This window comes from Rhineura floridana, chromosome 4 (genome assembly GCF_030035675.1).
Source record: "Rhineura floridana isolate rRhiFlo1 chromosome 4, rRhiFlo1.hap2, whole genome shotgun sequence".
Taxonomy (NCBI): Eukaryota; Metazoa; Chordata; class Lepidosauria; order Squamata; family Rhineuridae; genus Rhineura; species Rhineura floridana.
In genome coordinates, this window is record NC_084483.1 from 64419999 (window position 1) to 64442720 (window position 22722).

At 44.6% G+C, this 22722-nt stretch overlaps 1 protein-coding gene across 3 annotated transcripts in view; it reads right to left on the bottom strand.

Annotated features, from left to right (window-relative positions):
• ELOVL4 (ELOVL fatty acid elongase 4) overlaps nt 1-20618 on the bottom strand; it is a 79831-nt gene extending 59213 nt beyond the window's left edge. The window contains exon 1 of one of the 3 annotated variants that reach the window (XM_061623196.1): nt 20534-20618. In XM_061623196.1, the coding sequence (XP_061479180.1) occupies nt 20534-20579 (46 nt within the window). In that variant the 5' untranslated portion in view covers nt 20580-20618. Of the gene's footprint in view, nt 1-3781; nt 4221-18620; nt 18708-20533 lie in introns of those variants that run through there. The other 2 variants (XM_061623197.1, XM_061623195.1) reach the window with 2 other exon arrangements.
• Nucleotides 20619-22722: the final 2104 nt, after the last annotated feature.

The window sequence follows — 22722 nt, forward strand, 5'->3', positions numbered from 1 at the left end:
CCTTGGGCACCAGCCTGCCCTGGGCCCATGGTACCATAGCCCAACACCCCCTGATATAGGTGGCACGGGGCTAATAAGCCTGCCCACAGTGCCCAACCTACCTCTCATGTTGTGTGTATGATGTGCACACATGCTGGCCATCAACCAAGATGGTGGTGGAGGTGTAAGCCCCTTAGGGAAGCCCCCCCTGCTATCATGGGTGATGGCAGGCAGGCACGCACAGCACACACTGCATTCTCACTGACAGAGGACCACAACGGCCCTTGGCCAGGGCCCAACTTGGCCACCCTCTGGCCCTGTTTACAGCTTTATACTTGAGAATAAAATACAAGGGCCACCTCAGAACATTACATTTTACATACACATAAAATACAGTCCCAACTCCTGAAGATAAATGCAGTCATAAACATGCATTAGGCAAGTGCATCTTTGCCCTTTAATGAGTACATATAAAATATCCTTATGTATCATTCAGGTATGCCCTTTAGAAGCCAGGATTGTTTGTACAAACTGACAAATGAACATGCCCCTGCATAATATGGGAATCAACTCTAGGGCTGCAATCCTATGCACAATCACCTGGAAGTAAATCTCACTGAACTAAGCAAGACTTATTTCTGAGTTAAACCCACATAAGGTTACACCGCACACTATCTTCCTGCATCTCTGAACGTGTTTCCCTCACACCAATCCTAAATTCCACTCTTAACTGTTTTACTACTGATCATACTTGATATTGATCTATCAGCTAACTCTTATGCTATCTGGCTTCCATTCTGTAATAAGTTTTCAACTAAAAAAATGGAAACACACAAACAAACAAATTTCACCTTGAGATGTGAGACCACTCCAGGCCATAAATTACATTTTGTTTAATTTTAAAAATTGCACATAGCCATTTGATCTTACTGTGCTGTAACATTCCGCCGGGACCTTGACTCCATTATTGTAGCAGTTGATCCTAATGAGGTGTCCAGAGCACAGTCTTGTCCTGTTTTACTGGATGAGTTTCAGTTGGTACAGCTCGAGGATGTGGACAAGGTGCTTGGACAGGTGCGGGCGACCACTTCTGCTCTGGATCCTTGCCCCTCATGGCTAATAAAAGCTAGCAGGAATGGAACAGCCGGCTGGGCCAAGGAGGTGATTAATGCCTCTTTACGAGAGGGAGTGGTCCCATCCTGCCTGAAACAGGCGGTGGTGAGACCGCTCCTAAAAAAACCCTCCTTGGACCCTGATAATTTGGACAACTATAGGCCGGTAGCAAATGTTCCATTCCTGGGCAAGGTCCTAGAGCGTGTGGTCGCTCGCCAACTCCAGGCTCTCTTGGATGAAACTGATTATCTGGACCCATTTCAATCGGGCTTTCGGCCGGGGTTTGGTACAGAAACGGCCTTGGTCGCCCTGTATGATGACCTCTGTCGGGAGAAAGACAGAGGGAGTGTAACTCTGTTGGTTCTCCTTGATCTCTCAGCGGCGTTTGATACCATCGACCATGGTATCCTTCTGGAGCGATTTACGGATTTAGGAGTGGGAGGCACTGCTTGGCGGTGGCTCTGCTCCTATCTCGGGAATCGTCTCCAGAAGGTGATGCTGGGGGAACATTACTCGAGTCCCTGGGTACTCCAATATGGAGTCCCGCAGGGTTCAGTTCTGTCCCCCATGCTTTTCAATATCTATATGAAGCCGCTGGGTGAGGTCATCAGGAGTTTTGGAGTGCGTTTCCAGCAATATGCTGATGATACGCAGCTCTACTACTCCTTTTCATCTTCGTCAGGTGAGGCTGTTGATGTACTAGACCGCTGCCTGGCCGCGATAATGGGCTGGATGAGAGCTAATAAACTGAAACTCAATCCTAACAAGACTGAGATGCTGTTGGTGGGAGGGCCCTCTGCCCAGATGGTTGACGTTCGACCTGCCCTAGATGGGGTTACACTCCCCCTAAAGGAGCAGGTACGTAGTTTGGGGGTCTTATTAGATCCGCTCCTGTCACTTGAGGCTCAGGTAGCCTCGGTGGCACGAAATGCATTCTACCAGCTTCGGCTGGTAGCCCAACTACGACCCTATCTGGACAGGGAGAATCTCGCCTCAGTTATCCATGCTATGGTAACCTCTAGATTGGACTACTGTAATGCACTGTATGTGGGGCTACCTGTGAAGACGGTTCGGAAACTTCAGCTAGTGCAAAATGCTGCGGCCAGAGTTCTCACTGGGACAAAGAAATTTGACCATATAACACCTGTCCTGGCGCAGCTGCACTGGCTACCGATATGTTTCCGGGCCAGATTCAAAGTGTTGGTTCTTACCTATAAAGCCCTAAACGGCATCGGACCGCAATATCTGGTGGAACGCCTCTCTCGCTATGTACCTACCTGTTCACTACGCTCGACGTCGAAGGCCCTTCTCCGGGTCCCAACTCATAAAGAGGCCCGGAGATCAACAACTAGATCTAGGGCCTTCTCGGTGGTGGCCCCCGAACTATGGAATGCCCTCCCAGACGAGATACGCCTGGCGCCTTCTTTGTTATCTTTTCGGCACCAGGTAAAAACCTACCTTTTCGCCCAGGCTTTTTAAACATTTTAAATTTAATTTTAAACCTAATATGGATTTTAATTTATAAACTCATGGTAATTCTATTTTGGATTTTTATCATGTTATATTTTCCACACTTGCTCATATTTTAATTGTGATTTTATTTGTTGTACACCGCCCTGAGAGCTTTCTGCTATAGGGCGGTCTAGAAATGTAAATAAATAAATAAATAAATAAAAATAAATAAACATTCAGTTTTACTACGTAAACCAATCCATCTTGCAAGGCTCTATCTAGTGTTACATTTAAATCTAAAGTGCTATGCTAAATGGCCTCAGAACTGCTACACAATCTAAAAGGAAAATGTTTTCACAGTAAGCATTCCACTTATTCGCAATATGAATCCTTTAACAATGTGAGATGGGTGTGGGCACGTGCTGAGCACGCGTCTCCATTCCAGATCCGCAAGAACAATATGAGATTCTGTATCGACATGTTTCAGCCTAGAAAGAGCCGCTACGCAGGGATCAAACAAGGATCAACGGCTAACATGGTTACGATGTAGCCAAGTAAGGGATTCAGAATCAACCAGAATGTGAAGAAAAGCGTTTTTACAAGTTTTCCCCGTGTACTATGATTAAAATGTCAAGGAGCCGGGGGTGGTGGGATATGGTGGAACAAAACCTCATGCAGCAAACTTAAATGGAGCCTGCTCCTCCTGCTGCCGACCCCCCAAGGGGAATGATAAAGAAGAAGAAATCTAAATATCCACTTTCAGCCACAGAAGGGAGTGAGGAACAGAGAGCTCCAAACAGGCCCAAATCTAAAGACATATCCAGATCCACTCGGCGTTGCAACTTCTTTCCACCGACCGCACAGACCAACCCGGTTTGAGACAAGCCACAGAGCCATTTTGACCGTTGTGTGACAGTGACAGCCGGCAAGGCTTTGGAGACGGAGGGGGGTGGGGAGGCTGCCTGGGCGTCTCGTTACGGACTGCATGGGACGATGAAGGGAGACGGCGTTGGAGCTGAGGGAGGCGGCGGCGGAGACAGCGGAGGAGAAGTGGGGTGGCAGGTGCCAGGCGCGCGCGAAGAGGATGCCTGGGATGGAGCGGAATAAAGAGAGCAGGCCAACTACGGGCGGAGGAGAGGGGGAGGGGAGAAGGGGAGAGCTGCAGCGGCGAGAGAGGCTGCCCGGAGCTGAACAAAAGCTTGGCTGGCGCGTCGCGGCTGGCCGGCAGCTTGATTACCTCTGATGCTCCAGGTCCAGCGGTAGAACTCCAAGGTGTCGTTCACCACGTTGGCTATGAGGCCCGGCTCTCCAGCGGCGGAGTGACCCATCGCTGGCTAACTGGCAGGCTGGCCGGCAAATCAGGCGAGCAAGCGAGCAGCACCACCACCAGCGGCGACCGCGGCGGCTGGAGAGGAACCGGCAGGACTGATTCGGAAGGCGCGTGCCTGTAGCTTTGCGCCGGGGCTGCTGCTGCTGCTGCTCCCGCTCCCCTATTTGGTGGGAATGAAATTTAAATCTCTGTCTCTGGGTATCTATCTCCAAGCTCCGCCTCGCTTCGGACGACTCCCATGCCCAGGGGCAGGGAGGTAAAAAGGCAGAAGGACAGGAGCGGAGGCTGCGGCACCTTGGGATGGACCGTAGCGCTTAGCTCGGCTTGCGTCACGTGGTCCCTCTCTTTTTCTTCTTCTCTTCCTTCCTCCCCTCCTTTTTTCTCCGGTGGCATCTCTCAAAGCGCTCAGCCGGACTGCTAAAATGCGCAGGCGCAAACCCTGTGGGCGCTGTGAGTCGAGCCACCGGCTGTACTGATGATCATGAGGGGGGATTCATGGAAGCGTCGCTTGATCCGCGTGTGGGGCATAATCATCAAGGCCAGACTCGGTAGTCCGCGCCATCGCAGCACCTTTAGAGAAAGAGGAGGAGGGAGGAACGGGTTCTACTGGTGTTATGTCTTGACCAGGTGTCACTGAGGAGCAGCAGCAGCCGGGGGGCCCTTAGGAGGCTTGACACCCAGCCCCAGGTGTATGGGGGTGTCCCACATCTTTGCCTCTTTATGTGTTTGTTTATTACATTTATATTCCATCTTTCCTCCAAGGATCTCAAAATGGCATACATGATTGTCCCACCTTTCCTCCATATTTAATCCTGACAACAACCCTATGAGGCAGGTTAGGCTGACAGGCAATTATTGTTATATTTGTTCATTGTATTTATTTTGTGGAAAAAGCAATTCACAGTGACTTACAATCTAAAAACAGACATTAAAACCAAGTATAAGAATAAAACAAAAACCCAAAATGCTAATCCATAATGTATATAAAAAGGCATAATATACATAACACTGACTGTCTCAGGTCACCCAGTAAGCTTCCTGGCTGAGTAAGGATGTGAATGTTGGCTTCCCAAGTTCTAATCTAACCACTACACCACACTGGCAGCAACACTTCTGCCCCTCCTTCTCCTCATGCCTCGGGAGTGGCAGTTAGCAAGGAACAGTCATTTTTGCTCACCATCACCTGCCCTCTTCCCCTGGGCAGGTGCAAACAGGGCAAGAAGTAAGCAGGTGAGCAGAGGTGGTGGCTACTTGACAGCCAGACAGAGCAGGACAGCCCAGGTGGGCAAATAAGAGAAGGCGGTGCCTGCTGCTGTAGCCACCTCTGCTCCCTTGCCAAGCTCTCTGTCTCTCAATGGCAGAGGAGTGGCGGTTGGCCCTTGCTGCTGTTGCTGCAACCCCTCTACTGTCTACCTCTGGCAGCGGGTATTGGGGCAAGGACCACTGCCTAAAAAGAGTCAGCAGGCATGCAGAAGAGGCTGCTCCTTGCTACTCTCACTGCTCACTCCCCTGCTCAAGTGACCATAGCAAAGAGCAGCCTCCTCCTCTCCTCCATTATTTCTCTGCTTTCTCTCTGTAGAGCTGGGGTGAAGAAACTTTTTCAGCCTGAGGGCCACATTCCTTTGTGGACAGCCTCCCGGGGCTGGAGATGAGGGCACATGCCAGTGGTGGTGGGTGGGGCCAGAGGCAAGAGTGGGTGGTGGAAATGATGCAGTACTTGCCTTGCAAGAGTAGTTGCAAAAGCCAGAGGTTTCTAAGCTCACACACACATCTTCCAGTCCTCCCATTCAGGCACACTGGAGCCATTATCGTGGTCCAGGAGCACATTCCAGCCAAGCAAAAAGAGGGCTTACAGTAAGGTCACTGAGGACTGTGGTCTGGAGAAAGGGGTGCGGCCACAGGAGAGGCATTGCCAGGGGACAATGTCAAGGGTTAGACAGAGACGTATGGAGGGCTGCATTTGGGCCCCACAGTCTAAGTTTCCCCACCCCCGCTCTAGAGTCTAGGCAGTGCAGTGTTTGGGATTGGGTCCCAATAACGATGAAATATTCCTGGATATATACCTCCACCGAACTCAATCCCAACTGCCACTCTGCTCAGAAAGAGAGAGAATGAATGCAGGCAAATGCCACCCAGTGATGTAATTGTAGATTTTGAAGTGTAGGGACTGCTTGTGAAAGTCCCCATAGCTACACCCCAGGAGAGTCCAAAAATGTAGGCGGCTGTGTTGATCCATTATACAGTAGGGGCCTGCTTCTCGGTGTTCTGCTAATATGGCAGGGAGGACAGACACACCAACGTACGGGTAGCGGCTGGGTTCCCCCCCACTGGACCGGTGGGGCTCATGCGGCACAGCCCTTGAACTTGACCGCCATGCGGTTACAGGCAGCTGTGTTCCATTGCCCCAGGGCCAGGGCCAGGGTGAGCAGACGCAACTGGCTGGCATTCACAGGGCCTTCTCGCCGACATCTCGCTTCTGTTCCTCGATGGACGTGGGGAGGACCCAGCCTCTGCCCACACCCCCTCGGGCGCACCGGGATGCACAGAGGGAAACTCTGGTGGCCCACAGGGGGACTAAGTATTTCAACTGAGCTTATTTACAAAGAGCTGAAGAAAGAGTTGACTAAACATGAGCTGCTAGGTGGTCTCAGGCCTTGCAAGGAGTTGGTGACTGCATAAATCTGAGGGTGCATTCTGCACCGGCCTGAGCATGAGGGTCCAGCAGCTGTGCCCTTCGGCTTCCCAGGCACAGTCCTGCTGCTACAGGAATGAGAGGCAGCACCGGGCCAAGGATATCCTGACTGCCTCAGCAAAGTAAGCTTCTGAACGGAATCGCCTGGGCTCAAAGCCCTGGGGGATCCTCTCCCTCCAGCTTCACCCACACTTGCCACATCAGGGAAGTGCTTCCCCCCACAAATGAGACCTAAGAAGGGCAACCCACAGCAAACGACGTGCCGCCGCAGATCCCAAGGCCTACCCAGGGAACGGACAGAAGGTTTCTTCCTCGATGCGTCCCCCCCTGCCACAGCTATGTTCCACTTTTCAGTGATTTTTGCTTTTTGGCGGGGGTCTGGAAAGTAACCCACCATATGAGTGCGGCCCTACTGTAATTATTCAGGGGTGTAGTCCCAGAATAGATATAGAAGATGTGCAGAGGGAGAAGATTGGGGAAAGACCTGTTGTGCAAGTGTAATCCTTGTGTGAATCAAACAAGAGACTTAGCACAATTTATATACAAACTACTGAACTTATTTAAAAAAAAACTTTGACCAGCTAAAATGCAACCTTTTGTTTTCCATTAGAAATGCAAATACTCTTGCAAAGAACAGCTAGCAGGAAGTAACAACCCTATCAAAGGAAAGACATATCCAGCTTCGGCTTGATTATTTTCCTCATTCTCTGACTTCTGCTATGCTAATCTGCTACAAACTCTAGTAAAACTTGAAAGCCTTGTTATCACCTCATTCAGTTGCCAGAGCAAGGAGAGCCTATCAATTACCCTGGTTCAATAACATCTCTAGCAGATGATATCATTGCTTCTGCTCTGAAACAAGTCCCGGAGCTGCACTTCCCCCACCATTCCTGCTCCACTGCACCACTAATGCTACCTCTCTCATCTGGTCATCTGGACAGTCCCAATATCCACTGCTTCCCAGAGGCAGAAGATAGGCAAGAGCACAGAAGCTGCCACCAACTCCACTCAATAATCTGCATTTTCCTCGCTCTGGAGGGAAAGAGTGAGCAGACACAGAGGCAACTCCTTGATGTCTCTGCCACTTCTCATTTCTTATCTGCTCTCTCGCTGGGTCATCTGGGATGTGCAACAGTAGGAACTCCAGTAGGATCAATCCTCACTGCTCTGCCACCAAGAGACAAAATGAGGAAGCAGATGGAGTGGAGGCAACAGCTAATCCCTGTAGTCACTGCCTCCTTCCTCTAGGTGGTGTGGTAATGTGCCACACCCCTCTTTAATTTAAAGTCATGAATGGGTTAGGATATTAATGATTAATGCTGCTATGCACCCAGTAATTTTGTAATGCTATTCTTCTTTTTTCTCTCAATAAAAAAAACCTTTGCTTTAGTCTGGTTTGGACCTGCATTTCTTGGGTTATGCACGCAACATTTAGGCACAATTCAGGGCAAAACGCTTTTTTTATCCCTAGCAAAAGATCCCCCTCCTCTCAAGGAGGTGTGTTTCATGGGACATGTGGGTGGCAGGTTCACACACTCAGGTTCCCAAGAACATGTGTCATAACACGGCTCAGGAGGAGATGGATGCACTGCACAAGAATAAGACATGGACCCTGACAGAGTTTCCACCAGGCAAGAAAGCCATAGGATGCAGATGGGTGTTCAAGGTGAAGCAAGATGCAGGAGGAGAAATTGAACGCTATAAGGCAAGACTAGTTGCCAAAGGTTTCCTGCAGAAATATGGAGAGGACTATGATGCTATTTTTGCTCCTGTTGTCCGACACAGCTCAATAAGAATGCTACTAAGTGTGGCAGCCTCCATGCAGATGCAAGTCAGACACCTCAACGTCAAGAATGCTTTTCTGCATGGAGAAATAACAGAAGAGTTGTACATGGAACAACCTCCAGGCTTTGTGAACCAGAAGCAAGCACATCTTGTATGCAAACTTAAAAGGGGCTTGTATGGGCTCAAACAAGCTGCAAGGGCCTGGAATGAGAAACTGGACAAAATGCTGAAGGAGCAAAGCTTCAGGCAAAGTGAGGTATACCGATGCCTGTACACCAGAAGCAAAAATGGACATTTGACTTATATCCTGATTTATGTTGATGACTTGATCGTGGCGACTCAAAGAGATCAAGACTACACAGAAGTTGTACATCATTTAAACAAGGAAGTTGAGATTAAAGAATTAGGCACTGCAATGTACTATTTAGGCATCAAAAAAAAAATCTATAAATACATTCAAAGCAGGAGACCATCTAGGGAGGCGATTGGACCCTTGGATGATAAGGGAGTCAAAGGTGTACTAAAGAACGATAAGGAGATTGCAGAGAAGCTAAATGAATTCTTTGCATCTGTCTTCACAGTGGAAGATATAGGGCAGATCCCTGAACCTGAACTAACATTTGCAGGAAGGGATTCTGAGGAACTAAGACAAATAGTGGTAACGAGAGAGGAAGTTCTAAGCTTAATGGACAATATAAAAACTGACAAATCACCGGGCCCGGATGGCATCCACCCGAGAGTTCTCAAAGAACTCAAAGGTGAAATTGCTGATCTGCTAACTAAAATATGTAACTTGTCCCTCGGGTCCTCCTCCGTGCCTGAGGACTGGAAAGTGGCAAATGTAACACCAATCTTCAAAAAGGGATCCAGAGGGGATCCCGGAAATTACAGGCCAGTTAGCTTAACTTCTGTCCCTGGAAAACTGGTAGAAAGTATTATTAAAGCTAGATTAACCAAGCACATAGAAGAACAAGCCTTGCTGAAGCAGAGCCAGCATGGCTTCTGCAAGGGAAAGTCCTGTCTCAGTAACCTATTAGAATTCTTTGAGAGTGTCAACAAGCATATAGATAGAGGTGATCCAGTGGACATAGTGTACTTAGACTTTCAAAAAGCGTTTGACAAGGTACCTCACTAAAGGCTTCTGAGGAAGCTTAGCAGTCATGGAATAAGAGGAGAGGTCCTCTTGTGGATAAGGAATTGGTTAAGAAGCAGAAAGCAGAGAGTAGGAATAAACGGACAGTTCTCCCAATGGAGGGGTGTAGAAAGTGGAGTCCCTCAAGGATCGGTATTGGGACCTGTACTTTTCAACTTGTTCATTAATGACCTAGAATTAGGAGTGAGCAGTGAAGTGGCCAAGTTTGCTGACGACACTAAATTGTTCAGGGTTGTTAAAACAAAAAGGGATTGCGAAGAGCTCCAAAAAGACCTCTCCAAACTGAGTGAATGGGCGGAAAAATGGCAAATGCAATTCAATATAAACAAGTGTAAAATTATGCATATTGGAGCAAAAAATCTTAATTTCACATATACGCTCATGGGGTCTGAACTGGCGGTGACCGACCAGGAGAGAGACCTCGGGGTTGTAGTGGACAGCACGATGAAAATGTCGACCCAGTGTGCTAGCGATAATTAGGAAAGGTATTGAAAATAAAACAGCCGATATCATAATGCCGTTGTATAAATCTATGGTGCGGCCGCATTTGGAATACTGTGTACAGTTCTGGTCGCCTCATCTCAAAAAGGATATTATAGAGTTGGAAAAGGTTCAGAAGAGGGCAACCAGAATGATCAAGGGAATGGAGCGACTCCCTTACGAGGAAAGGTTGCAGCATTTGGGGCTTTTTAGTTTAGAGAAAAGGCGGGTCAGAGGAGACATGATAGAAGTGTATAAAATTATGCATGGCATTGAGAAAGTGGATAGAGAAAAGTTCTTCTCCCTCTCTCATAATACTAGAACTCGTGGACATTCAAAGAAGCTGAATGTTGGAAGATTCAGGACAGACAAAAGGAAGTACTTCTTTACTCAGCGCATAGTTAAACTATGGAATTTGCTCCCACAAGATGCAGTAATGGCCACCAGCTTGGATGGCTTTAAAAGAAGATTAGACAAATTCATGGAGGACAGGGCTATCAATGGCTACTAGCCATGATGGCTGTGCTCTGCCACCCTAGTCAGAGGCAGCATGCTTCTGAAAACCAGTTGCCGGAAGCCTCAGGAGGGGAGAGTGTTCTTGCACTCGGGTCCTGCTTGCGGGCTTCCCCCAGGCACCTGGTTGGCCACTGTGAGAACAGGATGCTGGACTAGATGGGCCACTGGCCTGATCCAGCAGGCTCTTCTTATGTTCTTATGTTCAGATTGAAAAGGAAGCAGATGGCTCCTATCTACTCAACCAAAGGCAAAATATTGTTGTTCTTTTAGACTCTAGAATTCAAAGATGCCTATCTTGTAGTAACGTGCATGGCAACAGACTTTCTTAAAGACAATGATGTACGTGAACCTTTACCAAATAACAAGTACAGAACAGCATTAGGGAAGCTTCTGTACTTAACCACAAACACCAGACCTGACATAGCAAGTGCAGTAGGGATCTTATGTAGGAAAACTAGCACATCCACACACAAGGACTGGATTGCTGTCAAAAGGGTGGCTAGATACTTGAAAGGGACTATGGACTTTAAGCTGAGACTGCCAGCTAATAGTGATCCAAAACTTGTGTACTACACTGATGCTGACTGGGCTGGAGACAGTTCAAACTCCAAGTCATCTAGTGGCTTTCTGTTTATGTATGGAGATGGACCTATCTCCTGGGCCAGTCACAAGCAAGACATAATAGCATTTTCTTCCACAGAATCTGAGTACGTAGCTGCTGCAGAAGCATGCAAAGAAGCCATTTGGCTTAACAGATTACTAAAGGACTTTTGAATAAAAGTACAAAGGCCAATCCAGATGATGGAAGACAACCAAAGTTGTGTTAGACTTTCTCAGACTGGGAGAATCACACCACACACTAAACATATAGCGATAAAGTACCATATCGTGCGTGAGCTGACAGAGAAATGATTCATCAAGATGAACTACTGTCCAACTACAGAAATGACAGCGGACATCTTGACAAAACCATTGCCAAGAGACTGTTTCCAGAGATTTCGTGTCAAGATGGGACTCTTGGGTTCTTGCATGCCAGTTTGAGGAGGAGTGTTGGAATAAGTAAACTTGCATGTTCCCCCTGTAAAAAGGGAGATGTTCCTTCTAATTAATATTTAGGAAATATCTCTATGTATCTGTTTACAGTGATGTAACTTCCTAAAGGGCGGGGTTACCTGGCTTTCTCTTCCTTTCTGAGGGGAATAAGATTCCTGCATATCCTCCATTAGCAGAGGCAGCATGGCAGATGCTCTTCCAGGAGCTTCATCACCAAAGACTAAATATACTAAGACTCCTACTTTTTCCATCTAAGCTAGAGCCTATGTTTTTCTAAACATATGAAGGTCGTGAGTAAACATTCTTTATCTCTTTTTACCTAAGGAGACTGTGTCTGTTATTTGTGTCTAAGGGAAAGGTGGGCTGGTTGCTTCTCAAAATCCGCTGCTGTTACTAAAGACTTCTGCTAAGAAATAGGACTACATAATGTTCCTAATTTTTCATTGGTTTTAAAAAAACCAAAAAACCAAACAGGTCCTAGCCAGGCCCCTATGCACGAACCAATAATTATGAAAGGGGAGCATGTTAGTCACTGAGAAGGGTCCTTGTCCTTTCATGCTGATTGAAGCCAATCAGAGTGAAAGTTGAGTCAGCCATAGTAGATAACACACAACCTCCCCTTTCATGCTGATTATACAGCCATGAGAGTGGCTGTATGCTATACCTATATCTTCTTGGAGATGGCAGGTGTTGCCACCACTCACCATATGCCCAGAGGCACGTTACCAAATTTTTCCAAGCTACACAAGAAGTGGATTGGACTGTGAAAGACCAACCCAAATGGTGTTTGCATTTTGACAAATTTGTAGGGCAGTACAATATCTCAGAGAGGAGGTCAGGTCTCCTGCTCCCCTGGTGCATTCACTATAGCTACCCAATTTCCCTGTTTTTTAAAGTTTGATAGAAATATCTGTGGGCTATAGGAACGTCCTTAAACCACAATGTTTTTTGCATATTAGTGAATCATATTATGTTTTTAAAGATGTTTTGTTTTAATATGTTTTAGTCTTTTGTTTTTAAGATATTTTAGAGTGTTTTTAGTGTTTTTGTTTGCCTCCCTGGGCTCCTTCTGAGAGGAATGGCAGGATATAAATTTAATAAATAAAAAAATAATAAATCATGATTCGTAGCTCTTTTTGTTTACATTGAATCGTATTAGCTACGTCACCCAGTTTAGAGGGACCTTTTTGGACCTCTTTGTAATCTGTTTTTGTTTTTACTACCCTGAATATATTGGTGTCATCAAACTTGGTGACCTTACTGCTCACCCCTAACCCCAGGTCATTTATGAACACGTTAAAAAGTACTAGTTCCTTCCAATACAGATCTTTGGGGACCTCGTTTCTTACATCCTTCCATTATCAGAACTATCAGTTTATTCTTACACTTTGTATCCTGCTCAATAAGCAGTTACTGATCCTTAAGCGGGCATGTCTTCTTGGGTAACTGCAGGGGATGCAAAAGAGATAGTTGTCACCTCCGCATGAACCATATACCCTGGATTCTCAGCTTTCATTTTTTTAAAAAGCAAATCTTTATCACTTGTAGAACCCAAGATATGAGGCAAAATGTGTAAAATCTATTCTAATAATTTGTTCTAGTATTATTTTAAAGCCTGCTCCCAGCTTTCAGTGTTTTTTATTTATTTATTAATTATTTGCTTTAGATCCTGCCCTTCCTCCCAGCAGGAGCCCAGGGCGGCAAACAGAAACGCTAAAAACACTTTAAAACATCATAAAAAGTCCTTAAAATACATTAAAACAAAACAACGTTAAAAACACCTTTAAAAAACTTTAAAAACATCTTTTAAAACAAAAAAGGGTTAAAAACATATTATTAAAGAAAACATATTAAAAGCAATTCTAACACAGATGCAGACTGGGATAGGTCTCAACTTAAAGGTCTTGTTTTTTAGCCACTGAATGAAGTCAAAGCAGTTATTGACATTTAGGAAAGCAGATCTAGCCAACTTGAGAAAAAGAAGGTTAGTGAGAAACACTTATTGTCTACAGAAAGAACTTCTTGGTTCATCTGAAGCCTTTTATGCTGATTTTCCCTGGTGAAGTGATTGCTGTTCAACAGAAAATAATTCAGGTATCCAGAACTTTAATGTAGCTGTGAATGGGCAAAATGTACCCAAAAATAAAAGGGAGCAGTTCATGGTCTTTGTTAACTCAGACCTTACTTCATATCCCACAAAAAATTATTCTTTCCCTATCCCAAATCTGTGAACATTTGAAGAAAAAAAAAACCCACCCCTCATTGCCAAGGCAGATAAACTCCATCATTATTACATCCAAATTGGAGGGAGCAGTGCTATGGTTGAGTGCATGTGGGTTACACCATCTCTGCAAAGTGACCTTGTGTTGCTATGCCTGTTTTGCTGAGGAGAGGAGGGAGTTAGTGTAGCGTATGACAACAACCCTGAAATCCAAGTGTTGTTTATTCTGTTTTTAAAATATACATATATATATATTTAGGGAAATTCAGTGGAGGGGGTGGATATGAAGTTGATGGTAGAAGCCATGCAATTAATTAAAGGCTGGAGGGAACCAAGGAGAGAACTAAGGATTTCAGCTGTAGATGGGTAAATACATAGCCTCAGTGCCACATCTACCTTAACTGAAAAACAAGAGGGGTAGATCTAGTTTCTCAAGAGGTCTGCTCAGACCTCATTACTACTCAGTCATCTGATCTACCAGAAATGATAGGCCAGTTCTCTGATACTACTTAGGTTTATTTTGCATGTTTGGAGTACTTACTTTGTCCCCCACCCTAGTCCCAGTTTTGGCAGGAATTGGCTACACTCTGGAGCTCTCAGGAACTTTAGAGTGTAGCCAATGCCACTGTGGGCTTGAAGTCAGCGCTGATCAGCTAGTCTACACTGATTTCAAGCCCTGCTTTATGCAGAAATCAGCTCCACCAGGAGCTCCAGTTTGGCACCAGTGTGAACTGAGCTTGCATTTGGCACCAACATTTAAAAGTGCCAAATAGAAGCTCTGCTTCTGAAGGAACAATCAGGACCACACTTTAAGGCTCTTAATTGTTCCTTTGCAGCTATGTCTTTACCTGTCCCACAACTGACATCATCATGTGGGATGGGTGTGCATGGCTTGGGGGCCATGAAGACCTATGCTGGGCCTCATTGTCTACTTGCATTTATTTATTTATTTTGCCAAAGTTTGTTTCCTTCTCATTTGAGCAAGGCTTCCATTTTCTTAAGACCTGTTGCCTCTCCTTGATGTTCCCCATTAACCATCCTCCTGGCCTTGGTAGTACCTTTCCTTATCTGTGGTATATATTCTAGCTCTGGGCGTTTTACTCATGTACAAGATGCGCTGGGAGCCTTTTATGACAAAGAGCAGGGTATAAATGTTTTGATTGATATCCAGCTAAGTCATAGCCAGAGCAGAACCATTGAAAAAAACGAATAAGCTATTTCAATGGGTTTATGCTGATTATTGCTAATACTGGAATCACTCTTGGAATGAATGAATCATGGGAGAGTATGAAAGCAAGCAAACCAAAGTTGTCATGGATGCAACTAGCCATTCTACTGCCTGTCTGTCTATCCATCTATCTATCCATCCATCTATCCATCCATCTATCTATCGGTGGTGCAATGAGAAGCCAGAGGGAGTGTTCCCAACTGCTGTGCTGCGAAGAGACAACCCTCAGGAAAGTGAATAGATGCAGCAGCAGCAGCAACAGCAGCTGCTTGTTTGCTCAGGCACACAAATAGAGACAGTACAACTGCTGCCTCCATTAACTCAGCTGTTCTCCCCCCCCCCCGATTATTGTGGATGGGATTGGGCCTGTTGTGTAGGTGAGGCAGGAGGAAATGAACTGTTGCCAGTGACCCTTTTGAACCTGTCTCTGACCAGAATTCTTATTTTACATTTGCCACAATTTTCTGCTTCTGACAGCACCCTGTGAAAGGCTGCATGCTCAGGCATAATTACATGTCGCTAGGAAAACATCACCTGCTGAATTTTTGCTTGTCTTGCTGCTGTTAAAGCCACAAGAACCCTGCTAGAGAAAACAAAAAATAGCAGATACTGATCCTATGAATACAAAGTCACCTATTATCTATCTTCCCTCCCACTCCTGAGGTACTAGTATCTCACCCTTTACCTCTTTCCTAAAAACATAAAAAGATCTGCTTAATCAAGTCAAGGGCTCATCTATCCTGCCTCAAAAGGGGCCAGCCACTGTATATCTATGATGGTGGCCATCACTTAGAGATGAGAGAGAAATTTATTGTGGTTCACATTAATGTGCGCTTTCCAAATAGTACACAAACCAAAATGCAACTTTTGAAATTCGCACTTCTCTAAATGTTGCAGTGCAGTACTTTAAGCTATTGTATGTCAAAATGCATACATTAGGGGAAAGTGTATATAAAAATGCATGTATACAAAAATGCATTATTTTATAGAAAATACTTTGGAAAAAATGTATATTAGTCAAATTTGCATACCAAAATATGTATATTAGGAGAAATGTACATTAAAAATCCTGACAATTTTTGGGGAGGACGTTAAAAAATAAATAAATTCCAAATTACTGCAAACAGAAGATTGGAAAAATGAGAAAATGAGCCAAACTAAAAATGACGAATTTGTCCATCCCTGGCTATCACCACAATTTATAGCAGTGAATTCTACAAGTTAAGTACACACTGTGTGCAAAAGTACTTCCTTTTTCTCCTGCCTATCAATTTCATGGTATGTCCCTGAGGGCCAAACTGTTCACATAATTAGCAGTTGCATGATGATGATGATTTCCCCTCCCAGAATTAATAGCAGGCTGCGAGGACTTGGCCCAGTTCTAGGGACTCTGGTGAGTGAATAGGCCTCTTGTTTACTCTAAAAACAATTCACACAATTATTTATTGTGTGAGAGTGAAGGTGAATTTCTCTCTTTAATTTTCCCCACACCGTTCATGATTTTAGAAACTTTTTTGTAGGACATAAGGTGCCATTTGTTCAAACAATTGATTAGTACTTCCAGTGCAACCTAATTAACCCAACATCTTTTTTATCCACCTTTATTTTTATTTATTCATTTAAAATATTTGTAACCCATCTTTCCATTATCTAGTCTTTAAGAAAGGCTCATAAAAATAAGCAATAAAAAAAATCCAACTAGCAGACCAGTCCACGCCCCCTTCAGCTGGGTTGGGCTGAGGGTGGGGGTTTGGAGCTATCCCTCCACTTAAGTCTCCTGGCTAAGCTGGCCTCTGTTAGCTGGTAATGACAGAGTGACACCACAAAATGGGGTGTTCTGAGGGCAGGGAGGGGACCCAGTTGTCCTGCCCTCTATCTTCTGTAGCTGCCATTAGCAGCAGGGCTTCCGATGCAGAGGTGCCCCACAGGGTTCTAGCAAAACACACAAACACACCCTGTAGATGCCACAAACCTTATATCTACCCATGTCTGGCTTAGTGCTTCGTCAGTCAATGTCATCAGTTTAAATTCTGCATTGGAGCAGACTGGAAGCAGATGAGGATCTTTAAATATCAGAAAAATATGTTAACAATCTGGGTATTGAATTATGAAACTTTTGAAACATCAAAAGCAGTATGACTTTAAACCTTGATAATAAGAGCAGGATATCTATGCTGTGGCAAGGCTATACCTGTCCAGGATGGGCTGCATTGGAAGTTCAGAGCACTCTCTCTTATTATGAGGTAGTCACTCTGCCCTGATCTTGCGTAACCAGCCATGCAGGGCCAAACGATGGGTAAACAAGTGGTTGGCCACACCTCCACAAGAACATTGTCCACACCCTCAGGCTGTGATAACTGAAACTCTTCTTTCCAGCTATAATGTGGAAAGTGAACCTACAGCCCTGGAGGAGGGAAGGTTGAGCTGGTAACCCACTGCACTAATATCTGCAATGCTTAGTATGAACAGACGCTGAAGTTCAAAGCACTCTAGAAACTACATTCCATAATCCAATATATGTGAGGACTGTCTGTGGTTACTCACAGCCTCTTCATGCATTACAAAATGAGTAGTTACACCATGTGCATTGTGAGGGCAATGGATGAAAGTAAGATTCCCCCTGCCCAAAGAGGTAGGATGAAAGTGCAAATTGTGGCCCAGGATACATCGAACATCCTGTTATTGCCCTCAAATGCATGCCAACACACAACAGATATTAGCAAGGATGCTTATGTAGCGCTGTATCTGTCTATAAGCAGTGGTGGCTGGTACCCATTGGAACTGGTAGGGCAGAAGGCAGGGAGCCCAACAGTAGGCGGAGCCAGAGACAATGACAGAGTCACTTTAATTCTAGTTTTGTCCCCATCCTTCTCCCTGCTGAATTCTACATGGGCAACACTGAAACTGAAGAGAAGGAGGCTGACAGATAGTGCCACTAGCTCCTGGACTGATTAAGAAGGCAGGCAGGTGGGGCTGGCTGAGGGCAAACTGAGCTTGGTGGGGCAGTGCCCAATTTGCCCAAATGGACCAGCCTCCATTGTCTATAAGGCAGAATGCCAGCATGAAGCAGTATCATAGCTACTGATCCATTAGTATGCATATCTGACATTTCAAATGTGAAGCCAGACTCATGGGCCTGCATTTGAGAGATGCACTGCAAGCTCTGTTTTGATAGTATTTATGTCTTTTCCTCAACTTGCTTAAACAGCACCAAATGGAAGCAATTTCATTTACAGAGCTAATATGGCTTATGCATTTATGTTGGCTTATGCATGTGTACCAAGTTGGTACAGTGAGATTTTAGTCTTCTCTGTGACACTCACACAGCAACAACCAAACACATAATGCCCCAATTTAGGAAATAACAAAGAGAAGGAGACTTGATGTTGCATGTTGGATATGCTGGGTATGCATATAAAAAAGATACGGCAACAGACAACTGAGAGTTGTTGTTTTGTCTGACCTTTCCTCCAGCCCCAGCCACACTCAGAGCTTTGATAGTAACCTTTTCTTGCAAATGTTTCAAACTGAAACTGAAATCCTCTTTAACTTTTACCAAAAAAATCATCTTAAAAATCATCTTAAATATGGATGTAGTCAAAGGCTGGACAAACTCACCATAGTGCCATCAATTCACCTAGGTCTATACAGAAGCAATCGATAACAATGAAGACAGAGTTTCCAGATGTACTTGAAGTGCTATCACGCACCAGTTGTCAATTAGGAAAGAATGGATAGGAATCTTTAAATCAGCACTGATTAAAGGGTCATCATCATCACTATCAGATGATGTAAATATCTGCTGTTTTTACTTTTAGGTCAGTCCCCCCCCCATATCCATAATCCAGTACGTTGAGTAGAGGTGATTTCCAATTGCCATCCCCCTTTTGGTCAGTAATATATTAATCAAGTCTTGCCTATCTTTATGAGATATTTGCTTTCCCTCCTCCTCCAGGACCAGATTCATTTCTACATCTAACACATTTGTGTCATGAAATATGGCCCTAAGCATGGTATAATTTTTCTGCAAACACTTTGCAACTTGTGGACAGTGTAGGAGGATATGTTTTAACACCTGTCTTTCACAATACCATCTCCAGCACTGATTACAATTGGCATTGTCTATCTATTGTTGTGCTTAATGTCAGGTTTATTGTTAACAAAATATCTACCTTGTTTGTGGATGAGCCCTTTGACCTGCTGCATATTTTCAATACCTGGCTATTTAAGGACACAATCTATTGTAGCCCAGAAAATGCTAGCTGGCTTTTTAGTGACCTATCAGTTTCAGGAGAAAGGCAGCAAAGAGCATTGCCTGTCAGTAGATGACCATTCTTTTGCTAAGTGCCACACTCTGCAGACTGAATAACTTGTGATGGTAGGTTCCTGGAGAAGTATTAGTACTCTGTTAGTGTTACAGATTTCTTGGCAGAGCTTGCCAAGTGAATGGTATTCCCCAGTTTGTATCTGCCCCTTCATCCATAAGAAAAAATTACAATAATTTGCAAAGAGAGCTTTATTGATAATATCCAGTGTAGTGTGGTGTAGTGGTTAGTGTTGGACTACGACCTGGGAGACCAGGGTTCAAATCCCCACACAGCCATGAAGCTCACTGGGTGACCTTGGGCCAGTCACTGCCTCTCAGCCTCAGACGAAGGCAATGGAAAAACCACCTCTGAATACCGTTTACAATGAAAACCCTATTCATAGGGTTGCCATACGTCAGGACTGACTTGAAGGCAGTCCATTTCCATTTCCATCTACATTCTTAGCCTATACTCACTGCTGTTAAGGACAAATTTCTTAAAACTCACTCATAGTTAACAGAGTGCAACACATCCTCTCCCTTCATATTAACAAAAATTATATCAGTCAGCTACCCAACAAAGTCCTGAAAGGTTTTTGGTGGTCTTCTATCTCAGCGAATCCTCCTGGCACCTGTATCAGGAAAATGACTAAATTGAACTGATTGTACTGACAATTGCTCAGCATTTCCCTCAGTCTCATCCAAGAGGTCCAAATCAGAATAAGGATCAAATACTTTCCCTACTTTTTCTGTCATGCGCACTTGGAGAATCCTGACATATTTCATTTCCTGGCATCATTTAGTATTACAGAATGTCCTCTTTAATTTGTTTAGGTTCAGAATATTTGGTTTGTCCTTTCCTAACTCTGTAGAGCAGTTACACTTGAACCAAAGCTCCTATTTGAAAGGTCTGTTCATTGTTTCCAATACAAATTTCCCCATGATGATACAAGGAAACAGTTTTGTGTTTTATTCAATTACTGCAGTAATATTGTTCAATTTCTATAGATGTTAGGTGCTCCCCCCCCCCGGTTATCAGTCACTATTTCCTTAGGAAGGCATTCTCTTGCAAAAACTGGATGCCATTAATTGGATCATTTTATCAGAAAATATTACAGTGTCTGTGGCCACTTTATCAGAAAATGAAAGTTCAGGTTATTGGAATAATAGTCAGCCATTGGAATAATTGGAATAATAGCCATTACTAGAACAAATTTTTGCTTACCAGGTTGATCTTCATAAAGATTATATCCATTGCCAATTGCCACCATAAACCAGTGGGATATTCTACTGGAGTTAATGAAGTAGGAAAGAACATCTGGGATTTATCGCTTGCAGCAAAAGTGCTTCCTCAACTTATTTGTCGAGCCCTGAGTTCTTACTGGGAGGAAGGGCAAGATATAAATCTAATAAATAAAATAAAATGGGGAAGGACTGTAGCTGAGTGACAGAGCACATACTTTGCATGCAAAAGATCCTAGATTCAATCCAGAGAGAACTGGGATAAACTACCTGAAATCCTGAGAGCCACTACCAGGCAGTGTTGACAATACTGTGCTAAGTGGGCCAATGGTATGACTTGGTATAAGGCAGATTCCTATGTTCCTATAGAGAATTTCACCAGATATGGTTTTTCTCATCATAGGTGTGGCAAAAAACATGTTCTGTAACAGTTATGGACTAATAAATGTATTGCCCCTTGGCTGCATACTTCATACTTCAGCCTCCTTCACAAGACATTTTCCACTTTTGTTAGCGCATCTAATCTCCCTATTCTTACGTTTTCCTTTCCCTCAGACTTCTGTCTTCTATCCCCATCATTCCTCAACTTGCCATTTGTCTGTGCATGCTATGCTCCCTTCCTTCAGTATCCCTCTCTTTGGGTTGATATATGGGTTAGTTACCCTACCCCTTGGGATCTCTTTCCACTGGGCTTTGCTCATATCGCTCATCCCATCCTTAAACATGTGTGTAGCACCTTTTACTTCAATTGGCAATGCTAGAGAGAAGTGAGCCATAACTGACAATTTCCCTTAGCTGACAAAATGCCTCAGGACTGGGATCAGAGCCAGCATAAACATTAGGCCAGGCAACAGGAGCCAATCAAGTCAATTACTAGGAGCCAATCATGGGGCTTTGTAACTGCCCCATGACCAATGGTCACCACAGAATCTATTAGCACACGACAATAGGGACATTCACAGGTTACCTGTACAGGGGTACAAGCTCCCTATACTTGGGTTCAGCTGCTCTTGAGAAAGAGTCTACTACATGTGGTGATTTGAAAAATAGCCATGTGTACCGGTACCCTGAAGAAAGAGGTCTTTTGTTCATGAATTGACTCTCCCTGTGTGCTGTCCACCTGTGTGCTGTCCACAATTAGTTTTTCTCCCCAGGAGAGTCTTTGTTCTAGCAGCAGCAGCAGCTGCCACCAATCAGAAATGAGCTCAAGGAAACATCAATTGCTGGAGCCACAGAGTGGAAAAGAGAAATAAGGCTAAAGTGGAGGTAAGGGTAAGAAAGAAGGAAAAGAGATCAGAAGCAGAGCTTCTGTGTGCTGACAATGAATGAGTTGGAAGGAAGGAAGGAGGCAAAAAATGGGGGGGTTGCTTTGGAAGACTCATACTGCATTTTTTAATGTCTACTCAGAAGTAAATCCCACTGAGTTCAGTGGGGCTTACTCCCAGGTAAGTGCAGTTAGGAATGCCTAAGAATGTGAGAGACTCTATCAGGGAAGCTAGAGCTAGGAACGGACTGCCTAAATTGTTAATTCTAAAAGATTAAGTTTGTTTTACAAACTTAAATGAAGTTCAAGCCTCTTGTGGTCTCAGAGAAGACAAAAGAAGGCAGGGAAATAGAAGCTTAGTGATGTGAGATATGGGGGGCAGCTTCTGAGGCAGCCTTTCCCAACCAATGTGCCTCCAGATGTTGTTGGACCACAACTCCCATCAGCCTCAGCCAGCGTTGTCAATGGTCAGGAAAGATGGGAATTGTGGTTCAACAACATCTGGAGGCACACTGGTTGGGAAAGGCTGGAGGCTCACACTGTAATCCTAAAAATGTCTAGTCAGAAGTAAATCCCACTTCCTTCAATGGGGCTTATTCACAGGTAAGGGGAGTTAGGATTGCCTAAAAAAAGAGTGATGTCTGTCAGGCAAGCTAGAGTTAGTCATGGACTGTCTAAATTGTTAGGTTTTTTTTAAAATCAAGTTTAGCTTACATTCACAGTGCAATCCTAACCATACCTACTCTAAAGTAAATCCCATTCAGTTCAGTGGGACTTACTCCCGGGCAAGAAGGGTTAGGATTCCAGCCCCATAGAAGAAACAGTTTGGGGAACCGAGAAAGGCAGGGAAGACAGTTTGTCTATGTGTCTGCTCACAGTACAATCCTAACCATGTTTACTCAGAAATA